The sequence below is a fragment of the Scyliorhinus torazame genome, chromosome 6 (assembly GCF_047496885.1).
Source record: "Scyliorhinus torazame isolate Kashiwa2021f chromosome 6, sScyTor2.1, whole genome shotgun sequence".
Classification (NCBI taxonomy): Eukaryota; Metazoa; Chordata; class Chondrichthyes; order Carcharhiniformes; family Scyliorhinidae; genus Scyliorhinus; species Scyliorhinus torazame.
The window spans coordinates 72161933-72175796 of NC_092712.1; the positions used below are offsets into that span (position 1 = coordinate 72161933).

At 47.1% G+C, this 13864-nt stretch overlaps 1 protein-coding gene across 1 annotated transcript in view; it reads right to left on the reverse strand.

The window, feature by feature from the left end:
• LOC140424834 (cyclin-Y-like) overlaps nt 1-13864 on the reverse strand; it is a 272509-nt gene that overhangs the window by 34255 nt on the left and 224390 nt on the right. The window contains 3 exon segments of the mRNA XM_072508309.1: nt 10310-10429; nt 11725-11782; nt 11880-11915. Of these exon segments, the coding sequence (XP_072364410.1) occupies nt 10310-10429; nt 11725-11782; nt 11880-11915 (214 nt within the window).

Genomic DNA, 13864 nt, shown 5'->3' on the forward strand with positions numbered 1-13864 from the left:
TCCTCCTGCATTGCACCCGGCGCATCACCCGACATTCCCGGAGAATAACAGGAGAGTTGCTAAATGGGTTAGTGCCGGGCGCCAAACAGAGAACAATGGTCTCATTCCGCAGCACCCGGCGCTATCTGGTTCATGGCCTCACTGGGCATAAACAAGCTGAGCATATTTAAATGAGCATTTAAATGTGCTCATCCTATTCCAAGCTGGAATCTCCCAGCTCTCGGGATTCTCCAACCAACTGGTGCAGCGGGAGGCTGTTGTGAATCACTACTGGTTCTCACGAATGACGGCCAGACGGGATGATGACTCTGGGGGGCTCGGAGGCCATTGGGTTGTCAGGTACAGGGCAGTAGACTCTACTCCCTGACAAAGCCAAGGGGCAAGGTGGAAGGAGCAGTACCTGAATGGGGCCTCGCAGTGGGGGTTGAGGGGGAGGGGGGGGGGGGGGGGATTGGGGAGTCTTTAGGTCCTTTTCTTTACCGGCTGGAATCTCCCCAGCTCCAAAACCACTGACTGGGTGGATTGCAATTTAATTGCACCGGAACAGCCAGCGGGATTCTCACCAGTTTTCCAACCCAGGGGCGAATTCCACCCTCCTGATTCACTGATTATAAAGATTCTTATCAAGCTGTTAGCCAGTTCTACACTCATATTGTAATTAAAAGCAGTTTGATTTCATTTTGCATGTTGGTTATGGAATCATGAACATTGCAAATCTAATGTATGAGATAGCCAAATATAAGAAGAAATATTTATTTTATAATAATGGAGAATGTCCCAAAGAATCTTGGGCAATCCCACAAACGTCAAACACCAGTACTACAGCAGATGGTTCCTGCCTGACCCACTCACCTGCAGTCTGGCCCCATTTTCACAAGGGCTCCATTTTAAAAGAATTTTTGGAGGCTTCAATTCAACTGAAATGCTACGATTTCCACTAACTATGCACGCGCAGACAATAGAATTGCCGTCCAACTTACTCCATAATAGGGTAGATCAAAGATAGCCCCACCATCCTTTTCTACTGCAAATTCTGGGTCAATATGTTTAATAGCAGCCATAAAATCCACAACACGAAATAACCTCAAATTATCAGAGAGTGAAAAGACAGCTTAGACTGAACTGCCTTGCACAGAAGATGCTGTGTGTGTAAAATGGACAGCCAAAAAGGGGTTGGGGGTCATTGCATCAACAAATGGGATGGGTCGTCAAGAGTGCACAGTGAAATGTTTAACAAGAGTTGTACGAGAGGACATTAACATTTCATCGGCATTGAAATTGACTGGATGGACAACAATGCATATTCATTTGGTTTTAACAAGATAATCAAATGAGGGGTGGAGAGGCCTGAATAGCTGATTAGATTTTTGTCCCATCCTCAAAAATGCTACACAACAAGGCCTGAAAAATTGAGAGATAAAGCTTGGGTTACAAAATAAAGAAAACTATGTTTTGGCTGCACATATTTGATTAATTCTACTTTAAAAGTATTGAAAGGAGACATTTTTCTTAGAGACTATGTAGAGCACATCCTTTAGGGTGGCGAAGGCAATTCTCCACTCAAAGACACGCCAGCCATTTTCCATCTTTTATGAGAAAATGCTGATAAAATGGATTCCAAAAATCATTCAGCACCTGCATTCTTTTGCCCAGTGACATCTGTCACATTCCCCAGATAGTTCCTGCAGTTTACTCAGTAACTCTATCACATGCAGCATCCACAGACATATGCCCTATTTTAACTGAATGTGTTAAAAGACACAACTCTCAATTCATCTCGATATCTGGCAACTTGTTCTAAAAATAGAACTGGCTGCCTGATGGAAAAATATCCCTCAAAGTAATTGAATGCAGTTTATAAAGCTCGTAAATGTTTTCTGGACAGCATACAACAAGCAAAGATCTGTGAGGTATGTCTATGTTTTTCAGACACTGAAGAAAATATGCTCCAAATAGTCTAAAGTTGGATAATTGGACTATCAAAACTTGGCCCAATTCTGGCCGATGAAGATTTCAAACAGTCTGCCCCTTCCAAAGGGTTTCCAGCACAGAGCTCAGCGAGAGCTGGACAGAATCTGCTGAACAGAGTTGCTTGCAGAACAGGGTGACAATGAGAATTTGTTAAGAGTGAAAGTTTGTTGCAGAGGGAGGAAGAATGTGCCGAATCATTTCAACCAAGGGTCAACAATAAATTGTAAAAGTAAACAGTATAAGCATATGAATAATCAGAGTAATTAATTATGTCTAAGAGGACCAAACAAAAACGAACCAAGTGGAAAGCATCAACATCAAAGTGAACTCAATTGCATTAAAACATCTGAGGTAGGTTAATAATAAATAGGAATATGGGGATATTAAATACATTTATAGATTGTAAAAACATATAAAAATATAAAACATACACACGGATATTTAAGCAAAATTATGGGATCGCTGAGACCTGTTGCCTGCAACTCCTGCAACATGTGGGATGCCCAAAACACTATCGGCCCTGGATAACCACATGCACAAGAGGTGTCTTGATTTGCCCAAACCCAAGCTCAGGGTTTCTGAGCTTGAAGAGCAGCAGGAGTCACTGTCGACATATCAAAGGCCGAGAAGATCCTGGCCCTCTGCAACGACAGAGAGTTCAGGACGATATTAAGTGGATGCCAATTGGAAAGGTAGGAGGACACAGGCAGTGTGGGACTCTTCTAGTGTTGTGGCACACGATAGAGAGAGAGAAAATGAGAGAGAGAGAGAGAAAATGAGAGAGTGAGAGAAAACGAGAGAGAAAACGAGAGAGAGAGAGAAGGTTGAAGCACATCCAAATCATGAGACAAACTGCACAGGGAAAGACAAAAAAGTGTGCAAGTGTAGTTGCCGTAGGGAATTTAGCAGTAAGCAGGATTGACAGGTGGTTCTACAACTACCGACATGTGTTTCACTTGATGTGTTGCCTCCCTGGTGTTAGGGTAAAGAATATCACTGACCCAGTGTAGAATGTTTCTCATGGGGAATAGAAACAGCCAGAAGTCACGGTTCATATTGGAACCAGTGACTTAGGGAGGAAAACGGCCCAACAAATAATGTTTCAAGAGCTAGGGGACAAGTTAAAGAGCAGGAACTCAAAAGGTAGCAGTCTCTGAATTACTCCCAATGCTACATCAATGCATGGGGAACCAGGTCTCGGGCAGGAGAGACCTCTGTACAAGTTGTAGCAACTCAACAGGGCTCGAACCAATGTGCTGGTGGGGAGCTAAATTAATGCTCATGGGGGGGGCGGGCGGCGGAAGGCGGGGTTTAATCTAATCTATACAATCATACAAAAGTCGTAACACAGGGAGGCCAGTCAACCCATCAAAAACCATGGCAGCTCTCTGCAAGAGCAACTCAGCTAGATCCACTTCCCTGTAAGTCCATCATGATTTTTAATACCTCTAACAAATCTCTTATCAGCCGTCTCTTCTATAAACAGAACCCCAGTTTCTCCAATCTCCAATGAAGTCTGTCATCTCTGGATTTATTCTTGTGTATCTTTTCCGAACCCACTGTAAAGCCTTCACATCCTCTCTAAACTTAATTAGGCATAATACTCCAGTTGAGGCACAACCAACATGTCATAAAAGGTTAGAAGGACTTCCGGTGGCGGCTATGAAGGAGTAAGTTGCACATTTTGTGGCTCCCGCTCGGGTCGGACTTTTGGACCTTTCCCCCCGATTTTTTTACCGGACTTGATTTGAAAAATCGATGACAGAGGCAATGGTGTACTGGATTCCCACATCGGTGCATGGAGAGGAGGTCTAGAACTGCTCCCAAAGGTAGAAACAGAAGGACAGAGAAGGTTGGGCTGAAGCTGCACCGTGAGTAAGCATGGCGGAGGACCGGACCTCTGGCTTGTCAACCCAGCGGTCAACGGAGCAGCTGATGCAAATTATCCAGGTGGGCTTCGCCAAACAGAAGCAGGACTGCTTGGACCCGATTAAAGAGGCAATTGCGTGGCTGGAGCTTAGACTGGATGCCCGAGATCAGGCGATCCAGAAAATAAAGAAGGCGCTGGCTGACCAGGAGGAACATCAAACAGCGGTGGAGTTGGAGGTGGGGATGCTGAGAGACCAGCAGAAAAGGCTCTTGGAGAAGGCGGAGAACCAGTGGGGTTTAACCAGATCAGGTCTACCCTTTTCAAGAAAAAGGTGAAGTTTGGGCTGTTGTATCTGGCCCGCCTCTGGGTCACATAAGAGGAGCAACATTTCTATTTCGAGTCGCCTGAGGAAGCGCTGGACTGCGCGAAAAGGAAAGGACTGGTGTCGGACTGAGAACTTTGCTGCAACGTTCAGATTTTTAAAAAAGTTTCGTTGGCGTACGTTATTTGTAATGCCTTCTGTATAGATCTGGGGCCAGTTGCAGAGCTGAGTGAGTTAAAGTTTGCATTTGCACTGTTGGGGGATGGAGGTGTGTTTGTTTAGGTGCTGGATCTTTTGCTTGATCTTTTCTTTGTTCAACTTGTGTTGTTTTTTTCTCTGTCGGGCAATTGTGTTGGGATTGTTTTTCATTTGAATATGTATGTATGAGCGGGTGTGGAGGGAACAATGGGTGGGAAAATGTCTGGCGCCAGGGGCGAGGGCCACCAAGCTATCTGGGCGTGCTAGCTTATGGAAGCGTAGTGGGGGTGAGTAGATGTTAGGCTTATCAAAGGGGTTGATTTATTTTGTGCTGTTACTGGGGGAGGAAGGGGGGGGAAAATGTTCTGCTGACGAGGGAGGGACTTTCGCTGAGGTACAGAGAGGAGGTCGGGGCGGAGGCTGCCTGGGGGCAGGCCGGTGGAGGCGTGGGGCGCGGGAAGGCGACTGGCCCAAGAGAGGGGATGGCTGATCGGCGAAGGGGGGCAATGAGTCCCCCAACTAGACTGATCACCTGGAATGTAAGAGGGCTCAATGGGCCGGTGAAGAGGGCATGCGTGTTCGCGCATTTGAGGACTGAAGGCGGACGTGGTAATGCTGCAGGAGACGCACCTTAGAGTAGCTGACCAGGTTAGACTAAGGAAAGGTTGGGTCGGAAAGGTTTTTCACTCGGGACTGGACTCGAAGACTAGAGGGGTCGCGATCCTGATCAACAAGCGAGTGGTGTTTGAGGCGGGAAGAATAGGTTCGGATGTGTGAGGCCGGTACATTATGGTCAGTGGGAAATTGGAGAGGGTGCAGGTGGTATTAATAAATGTGTATGTGCCAAATTGGGACGATGTAGAGTTTATAAAGAGGATGCTGGGGAAGATACCAGACCTGGATTCGCATAAGCTGGTCATGGGAATGGACTTCAACACAGTTATTGACCCTGGTTTAGACCGGTCAAGCTCAAAAACGGGCAGGGTGCCAGCAATGGCTAAGGAGCTAAAATGGTTCATGGAGCAGATGGGGGGCGTGGATCCATGGAGATTTGGGCAGCCAAGAGTGAAGGAGTTCTCCTTCTACTCACAACATGCATAAAGTGTACTCCCGGATTGATTTCTTTATTCTGAGCAGGGCTCTACTGACAGGGGTGGTGGACACGGGGTACTCGCCGATCACAATCTCAGACCATGCCCCGCACTGGGTTGACCTACAGGTTAATAAAGACAGTAATCAGCACCCACACTGGAGATTAGGCGTTCGACTTTTAGCAGACGAGGTGGTGTGCAGGCGGTTGAGGAAATGTATTCAGAACTACCTGGAGGTCAATGACATGGGGGAAATTTCGGCAGCGGTGGTCTGGGAGGCATTGAAGGCGGTGGTTAGAGGGGAGCTGATCTCGAAATGGGCCCACAGGGAGAAGGTAGACAGGGCAGAAGTGGACCGACTGGTAAAGGAGATACTACAGGTCGACAGGAGGTATGCGGAGACCCCAGAGGCAGGGCTTTTAAGGGAACGGCGGAGGCTACGGGCGGAGTTCGGCTTATTAACCACAGGAAGGGCGGTACAGAAGCTGAGAAAGGCGAGGGGGGCGATTTATAAGCATGGCGAGAAGGCCAGCAGAATGCTTGCGCAGGGAGGGAGGCAGCCAGGGAGATAGGGAAAGTAAAAGATGGAGACGGGAACCTGGTGGGAGACTCAGCAGGGGTGAATAAGGCATTTAAGGAGTTTTATAGTAGGCTGCACGGGTCGGAACCCCCACCTGGGCCGGAAGGGCTGAGGCACTTCCTAGGGGGGCTGAATTTTCTGTAGGTGGACAGGGAGCTAGTAGAAGGGCTGGGGGCCCCGATCAGGATCGAAGAGATAGTGGAGGGGCTGAAGGCCATGCTGTCGGGTAAAGCATGGGCCGGATGGGTACCCAGTGGAGTTCTAGAAAAAGTTCTTTGGGATATTGCGGCCACTGTTGATGAGGATATTCAATGAGGCAAGGGAGAGAGGGGTGCTTCCCCCGACGATGTCACAGGCTACAATCTCACTGATCCTGAAGCGGGACAAGGATCCGGAGCTGTGTGGGTCCTACGTGCCGATATCCCTATTGAATGTGGATGCCAAACTGCTGGCCAAAATTTTGTCCTCTAGGATTGAAGACTGTGTTCTGGACATGATTGGGGAGGACCAGACGGAGTTCGTTGTTGGTGGCCAATGTAAGAAGGTTGCTAAATGCGATCATGATGCCCCCAGAAGGTAGGGAGGTGGAGGTAGTGGTCGCAATGGATGCAGAGAAGGCTTTTGATCAAGTAGATTGGGAATATCTGTGGGAGGTACTGGGACGGTTCGGATTTGGGTGGGGCTTTATTGACTAGGTCAGGTTGCTGTATCAGGCTCCTGTCGCGAGCGTACGGACGAATTGGACAACATCGGACAGTTTTAGGCTTATATCGGGAAATGAGGCAGAGATGCCCCCTCTCCCCATTGTTGTTTGTGTTAGCTATAGAGCCGTTGGCAATTGCACTAAGAGCCTCAAGGGACTGGTCGGGGGTGGGGGGGGGGGGGGGGGGGGGGGGGGGGGGGGGGGGGGGGGGAGAGAGTGGAACACAGAGTCTCGCTTGACACAGATGAACTGCTCCTATATGTATCGGGCCCAGTAGAGGGGATGGAAGAAATCATGAGAATTCTGGGGGAATTTGGCCGGTTTCAGGGTACAAACTAAATATGGGGAAAAGAGAGACGTTTGCGATCCAGGCAAGGGGGCAGGAGAGGCGACTGGGGAAACTGCCATTTAGAGTGGTAGGGGGAAGCTTTAGGTATCTAGGCATCCAAGTGGTGCGGGAATGGGAACGGCTGCACAAGCTAAATCTGGCCCGACAAGTAGACCAAATGAAGGATGATTTCCGAAGGTGGGACTCGCTTCCGTTGTCATTAGCTGGGAGGGTCCAGATGGTGAAGATGACGGTCCTTCTGAGATTCCTGTTTGTGTTCCAGTGTCTCCCCATCTTTATTCCGCGGTCCTTTTTTAAACGGGTTAACAAAGTTATCACTGGCTTTGTATGTGCGAGTTAAAAGGGGGATGCTTGAGCGGAGCCAGGGAGAGGGCAGGCTGGCGCTGCCAAACTTCAGTAACTACTATTGGGCGACGAATATAGCCATGATCAGGAAGTGGGTGGTGGGGGGAGGGTCAGCATGGGAGAATATGGAGGCGGCCTCACGTAAGGGCACCAGCTTGGGGGCGGTGATAACGGAGCCTCTGACGTTCCCGCCAGCACGGTACTCCACCAGCCCCGTGGTGGTGGCGGCCCTGAGAATCTGGGGGCAATGGAGGAAGCATATGGGAGCAGAGGGAGCATTGGTCTGGTCTCCAATTTGTAATAATCAGCGGTTTGCCCCAAGAAGGATGAACAGGGGTTTCGGAGATGGCAGAGGGCAGGAATTGAGAGGATGGGGGATATGTTTATAGAGGGGAGCTTTCCTAGCTTGAGGGAGCTGGAGGAGATATTTGGATTGGCGAGGGTACCTGCAGGTGCAGGACTTCCTCCGCAGGCAGGTCTCAACCTTCCCGCTCCTACCACCAGGGGGATACAGGATAGGGTAGTTTCCAGAGTGTGGGTGGGAGAAGGGAAGGTTCCTGACATCTATAAGGAACTCACGGGGTCAGAGGACACGCAGACTGAGGAGCTGAAGCGCAAGTGGGAAGAGGACTTAGGAGGAGAGATAGAGGATGGTCTCTGGGCGGCTGAGTAGAGTCAACGCATCCACAACATGTGCCAGACTCAGCCTGATACAGTTTACCGGGCTCACATGACAGTGGCCCGGCTAAGCAGGTTCTTTGGGGGAAGAGGATAGGTGTGCAAGGTGTGCGGGGGGGCCAGTGGACCATGTCCATATATTCTGGACATGCCCAAAGCTGAGGGAATTCTGTCAGGGGTTTGCAGATGTCATGTCCACGGTGTTAAAAACAAGGGTGGCACCTAGTCCGGAGAGGTGGTGATTTTGGGGGTGTCGGAAGATCCGGGAATCCAGGAGAAAGAGGCAGACGTTCTGGCCTTTGCTTCCCTGGTAGCCCAGAGACGGATATTATTAGCTTGGAGGGACTCAAAGCCCCCGTTCACCTGGAGGTGGCAACCATTCATCGACATTTTTGCGGAAAATTAATCGTCAGCAGCGGGGGGGGGGGGGGGGGGGGGGGGGTTTAGTTTAGCTTAGAGTTGGGGGTTAATAAAGTTGGGACCTGTAAGGGAGGAAGCAGGCTTTTTGCACCATGTTTATAGACTCATGTACATTGTTTATTTTGTCATTGTTGTAAAACCAAAAATACCTCACTAAAATGTTTATTAAATAAAAATAAAAGGTTAGAAGCAAATTACTGCGGATGCTGGAATCTGAAACCAAAAGATATAATGCTGGAAAATCTCAACCAGGTCTGGTAAGGAGAGAAAAGAGCTAACGTTTCAAGTCCAGGTGACCCTTTGTCAAAGCTAAAAGGCATAGAAAGTGGGAGATATTTATACTGGAGGGTAAGGGAATGAAAGATGAGTCATAGCCACAGAAACCATGGGGAAAGAGTGTTAAGGGGCAGTCCCCAGAGAGAATAAAAGATGTGAAAGGCCAAACAAACAGCAGAGACACTAAAATCAGAGGGTAAACTGTGACAGATGTAGATGTAGGGGAGGGGGAACATGGTTTGGAGAGAGGTAAAATGACAAAAAGGGGGGAAGGTGAAGCAATGGGGAGAAAGGGTAAGGAAAAGGGAGATAAGAGCGCAGGGAAACAATATATAGAAAGACAAGAAACAAATAAAAAGTAAAGCGAAATGGAATGAAAACAAAGGGGTCGAGGTGGGGTAGAGCTAATCATCTTAAGTTGTTGAATTCGATGTTGAAACCGGAAGGCTGTAGTGTGCCTAACCGGACGATGAGATGCTGCATGTTCCTCCAGTTTGCATTGAGCTTCACTGTACTAGATTGTCCAGGAGGGAACGGTCTCTGCGGACTACTGACATATGGAGTGAAGGGAAGATATATTTGGTGGTGGCATCACGCAAGAGTTAGCGAAAATGGCGGTGGATTATGCTTTGCATAAGGAGGCTGATGGGATGAAATGTGAGAATGAGGGGGACTCTATCCTTGTTCTGGGAGGGAGGGGAGGGGGCAAGGGCTGTGGTTGGGAGATGGACCGCATGCCATTGAGGGCCATGTCAACAGCTGTAGGTGGGAAATCACAGTTGAGGAAGAAGAAACACATTTTCGAAGCACCACTTTGGAAAGTGGCATCATCAGAACAAATGCAACAGAGGCGAAGGAGCGGAGAGAAAGGGATGGAGTCCTTACAGGCTGTAGGGTGCGAAGAGCTGTAGTCCAGATAACTGTGGGAGTCAGTGGGCTTGTAATGGATATTAGTAGATAGTTTATTGCCGGAAATAGAGACAGAAAGGTCAAGGAAGGGAAGGGAAGTGTCTGAGATGGACCAGGTGAAAGTAATGGAGGGGTGGAAACTGGTCACGAAGTTGCTGAATTTTTCCAGATCTGGAGGAGAGCATGAAACTGCACGAACATAGTCATTGATGTACTGGTAAAGGAGTTGTAGGAGGGGACCCGGGTAGGCCTGGAACAAGGAATGTTCCACATACTCCATAAAAAGGCAAGCGTAGCTCGGACCTATGTGGGTACCCATTGCTATACCTTTGATTTGGAGAAAGTGGGATGAGTTAAAGGAGAAGGTGTTGAGAGATAGAACGATTCCAGCCAGGCGGAGGAGAGTGGTGGTGGATGGGAATTGTTCAGGCCTCTTTTCGTGAAAGAAGCGAAGAGCTCTCAGGCCATCCTGGTGTGGGATGGAGGTGTAGAGAGATTGCACACCCATGGCCTTGGGGGTTACAAAGTATTTCAGTAAATAAGATGGTCAACAACAAATTAATTTAGGAGATTGAATAGTGTTCAGTGCCTACTTACCAATGTGACAATAGCACATTCTGCAGTGAGCTGTGCTGCACTGAATAACGTTCGAACAAAGCGGTAAATCTGTTTCTGTTCCGGATCATGTCGATCGTAATCTGCTGGCATTTCTGTTTTCTTTGCAAAGTAAAAGGAATTTTAATATTGATACAAGTTTTATTGCCTTGCTAATTTTAATCATAAACATCATATAAACTGTACTAGGCTGTATTTTGCAGCTGCTTGTACAATACAAATATGTTCCAAAGAAATTGAAAATTGCTTATTGTCACAAGTAGACTTCAAATGAAGTTACTGTGAAAAGCCCCTAGTCACCACATTCCGGAGATACGATGATTCCCAACAGGTTCACTTTATGCCCTAATAGTTTTCACTTCTCCGGTAGTTGTTGATTCATGAAGGGGAGGCGGCGTGTTAGTGGTATTATCACTGGACCAGTAATCCAGACACCCAGGGCAATGCTCTGGGGACCCGGGTTCAAGATGGCAGATGGTGAAATCCGAATTCAATAAAAATCTGAATTCAATAATCTGGAATTAGAGCTCCACCGTCGATTGTCGTAATTATCCATCTGGATCCAGAATGTCCTTTGGGGAGGACATTTGCTGTCCTTACCTGGTCTGGCCTACACGTGACTCCAGACACACAACAATGTGGTTGACTCTTAACTGCCACTCAACCCGGGGGGCAATCAGGGAGGGGCAACAACCGCAGCCTTTCCAGCAATGCCCATGAAAGAATAAAGAAAAGCAATTATGGCTCCCCACCGGGAGGCCTCTAACATTGCTAAGGTAAAATCTAGATGGAAAGTGTTGGGGCACTATTCCAACATTCGAGAGGTACAGTAGATGATGTCCAAAGCTGCCCTCACTCAACATCCACTGGAAAGTAAGTCCATAACGCAGGACTCATTCAATCAGTGTTGGATGACTGTTCCATACTTAACAAAATGCAACTGAGGCATTTGAACAGCTCCAAAATTCAATTAAATAATTTACTGATGACACAATTCAGGAATCGGGTACTTACAGTGTAGATAGGAGCAAGTTCCTATCCATTGAGGGTAGGTTTCAAGCAAGTTGGTGCATGCCACTCTGCAGATTCTTGTCTAATGCCTCAGTAGCATTAGTTGAGACAGTGCAGATTGGGTACCTGTATTACTCAAGTATGGTCTCAAGTGTTTGGCACCAGGAGATGGTGAAGGGACTGAAACAGCAGAGAAATAGCTTCCTAGTTTGATGAATGCCAAAAACAGGACTCCAAGCAAGAGAGATTTGCCAATTTATTCTGTTCCTCTGCTACCCTCTCATCTGAAACTCACCACCTTGGGGAGCTGCGGTTATGGCCTTTTATCTTATGACCCCACATTTGTCCTTGTACAACACAACAAAAACAAACCAAAAGATACTTACCGACAACGGGTGGAGCTTCTCGTCAAATATATCTAACAACATTCGTCCATCCGAATCTCTAGAAAAAAGTAAATCTTTGATGGTTACATTTGGAACAGACAGTTGATAAAAGAAGATTAATCGTTCAAATGAATAACTTTAGAATTGCGCCGTACCTGTTTCTGATGTGGTAATATACTGCAAGTGCTACACTGTAACGAAAAGTGAGCATTAGCATCAGTCTTAGAAAAATGTCAGTAGTTTCAATTGTGGGTAACATAGACCAGTATTAACATTTCCTACTTATTAATTGCAAATCTTTCAGTCAATGCTTGCCCAAGGAAAGACACTAAACAAAATCATTTACCATTAAAAATATTACTGAGGTAATGAATGTGAGGTACAAGTCTGAATTTGAGGTTCAGTTGTGAATTGTAGTGAACTTCCAGAGTTCCAATTTGATCAAAATCCCCTCCAGTGAATTAGTGGGACATTGGATCAAATTTTTGTTTGGCTGAGGAGGTGGGCAAAGCCACAATTTTGTCTCCCCAAGCAGTGTGCTGAATTTCTGACAAAGGTCTTGCTCCCTGTGATTTTGGACGAGGAGGTGGGCGGGTCCTGTGTACTATCTGCTCGAATGTGGCAAGTAATTCATCAAGCCCCTAATTTAGGCCACACTCCTGGCTTTAACCAGATGTTCAATGTCACATCAGGGGGCTATCTGCGAAACCAGGAGAAACCCCAACTATTTCAAGACCACCTTCACAAGCAGAATAGCACAAAGCAAAATCAAGTGATAAGACCATAAGATACAGGAAGAGAATTAGGCCACTCGGCCCATCGCGTCTGCTCCATTTAATCATGGCTGATATGTTTCTCATCCCAATTCTCCTGCCTTCTCCCCATAACCCCTAGCCCCCTTATTAATCAAGAACCTATCTATCTCTGTCTTAAACACACTCAGTGATTTGGCCTCCACAGCCCTCTGCAGCAAGGAGTTCTACAGATTCACCACCCTCCGGCTGAAGAAATTCCTCATCATCTCAGTTTTAAAGGATCGCCCCTTCAGTCTGAGGTTGTGCCCTCGGGTTCTAGTTTCTCCTAATAGTGGAAACATCCTCTCCACGTCCACTCTATCCAGGCCTCGCAGTATTCTGTACGTTTCAATAAGATCCACCCTCATCCTTCTAAACTCCGACTATCGATCCAGAGTCCTCAACCACTCCTCACGACAAGTCCTTCATTCTGGGGGTCATTCTTGTGAAACTCCTCTGGACCCTTTCCAAGACCAGCACATCCTTCCTTAGATACAGGGCCCAAAACTGCTCACAATATTCTAAATGGGGTCTCACCAGAGCCTTATACAGCCTCAGAAGTATATCCCCGGTCTTGTATTCTAGCCCTCTCAACATGAATGCCAACATCGAATCTGCCTTCTTAATTGCCGACTGAACCTGTGCATTAATCTTAAGAGAATCCTGGATGAGGACTCCTACGTCCTTTTGTTCTTGATTCGCAAAGCCCTTTCCCATTTAGAAAAAAGTCTATGCCTCTATTCTTCCTACCAAATTACATCACCTCACACTTTTCCACATTGTATTCCATCTGCCACTTCTTTGTCCACTCTCCAAGTCCAAGTCCTTCTGCAGCCGCCCTCCTTCCTAAACACTATCTGTCTCTCTACATATTTTTGTATCATCTGAAAACTTAGCAACAATGCCCTCAGTATCTTCTTCCAGATCGTTAATATATATTGTGAATAGTTGTGGTCCCAACACTGACCCCTGCGGAACACCACTAGTCAATGGCTGCCATCCTGAAAAAGACCCCATTATCTCAACTATCTGCCTTCTGCCAATCAGCCAATCCTCTATCCATGCCCCGAACACCATGTGCTCTCTTACTTAGCGTGCTCCTGTACAGCACCATGTCAAAGGCCTGGAAATCCAAATAAGATCACATCCATTGGCTCGCCTTTGTCTAACCTCCTCATTAGCTCCTCAAAGAATTATAACAGATTTGTCAGGCATGACCTCCCCTTGACAAAAGCCGTGCTGACTCACTCCTATTTTATGATGCACATCCAAGTGCTCTGCGATCTCATCTTTAATAACGGACTGTAAAATCTTACCAATGACCAAAGTCAGGATAACCTGCCTAT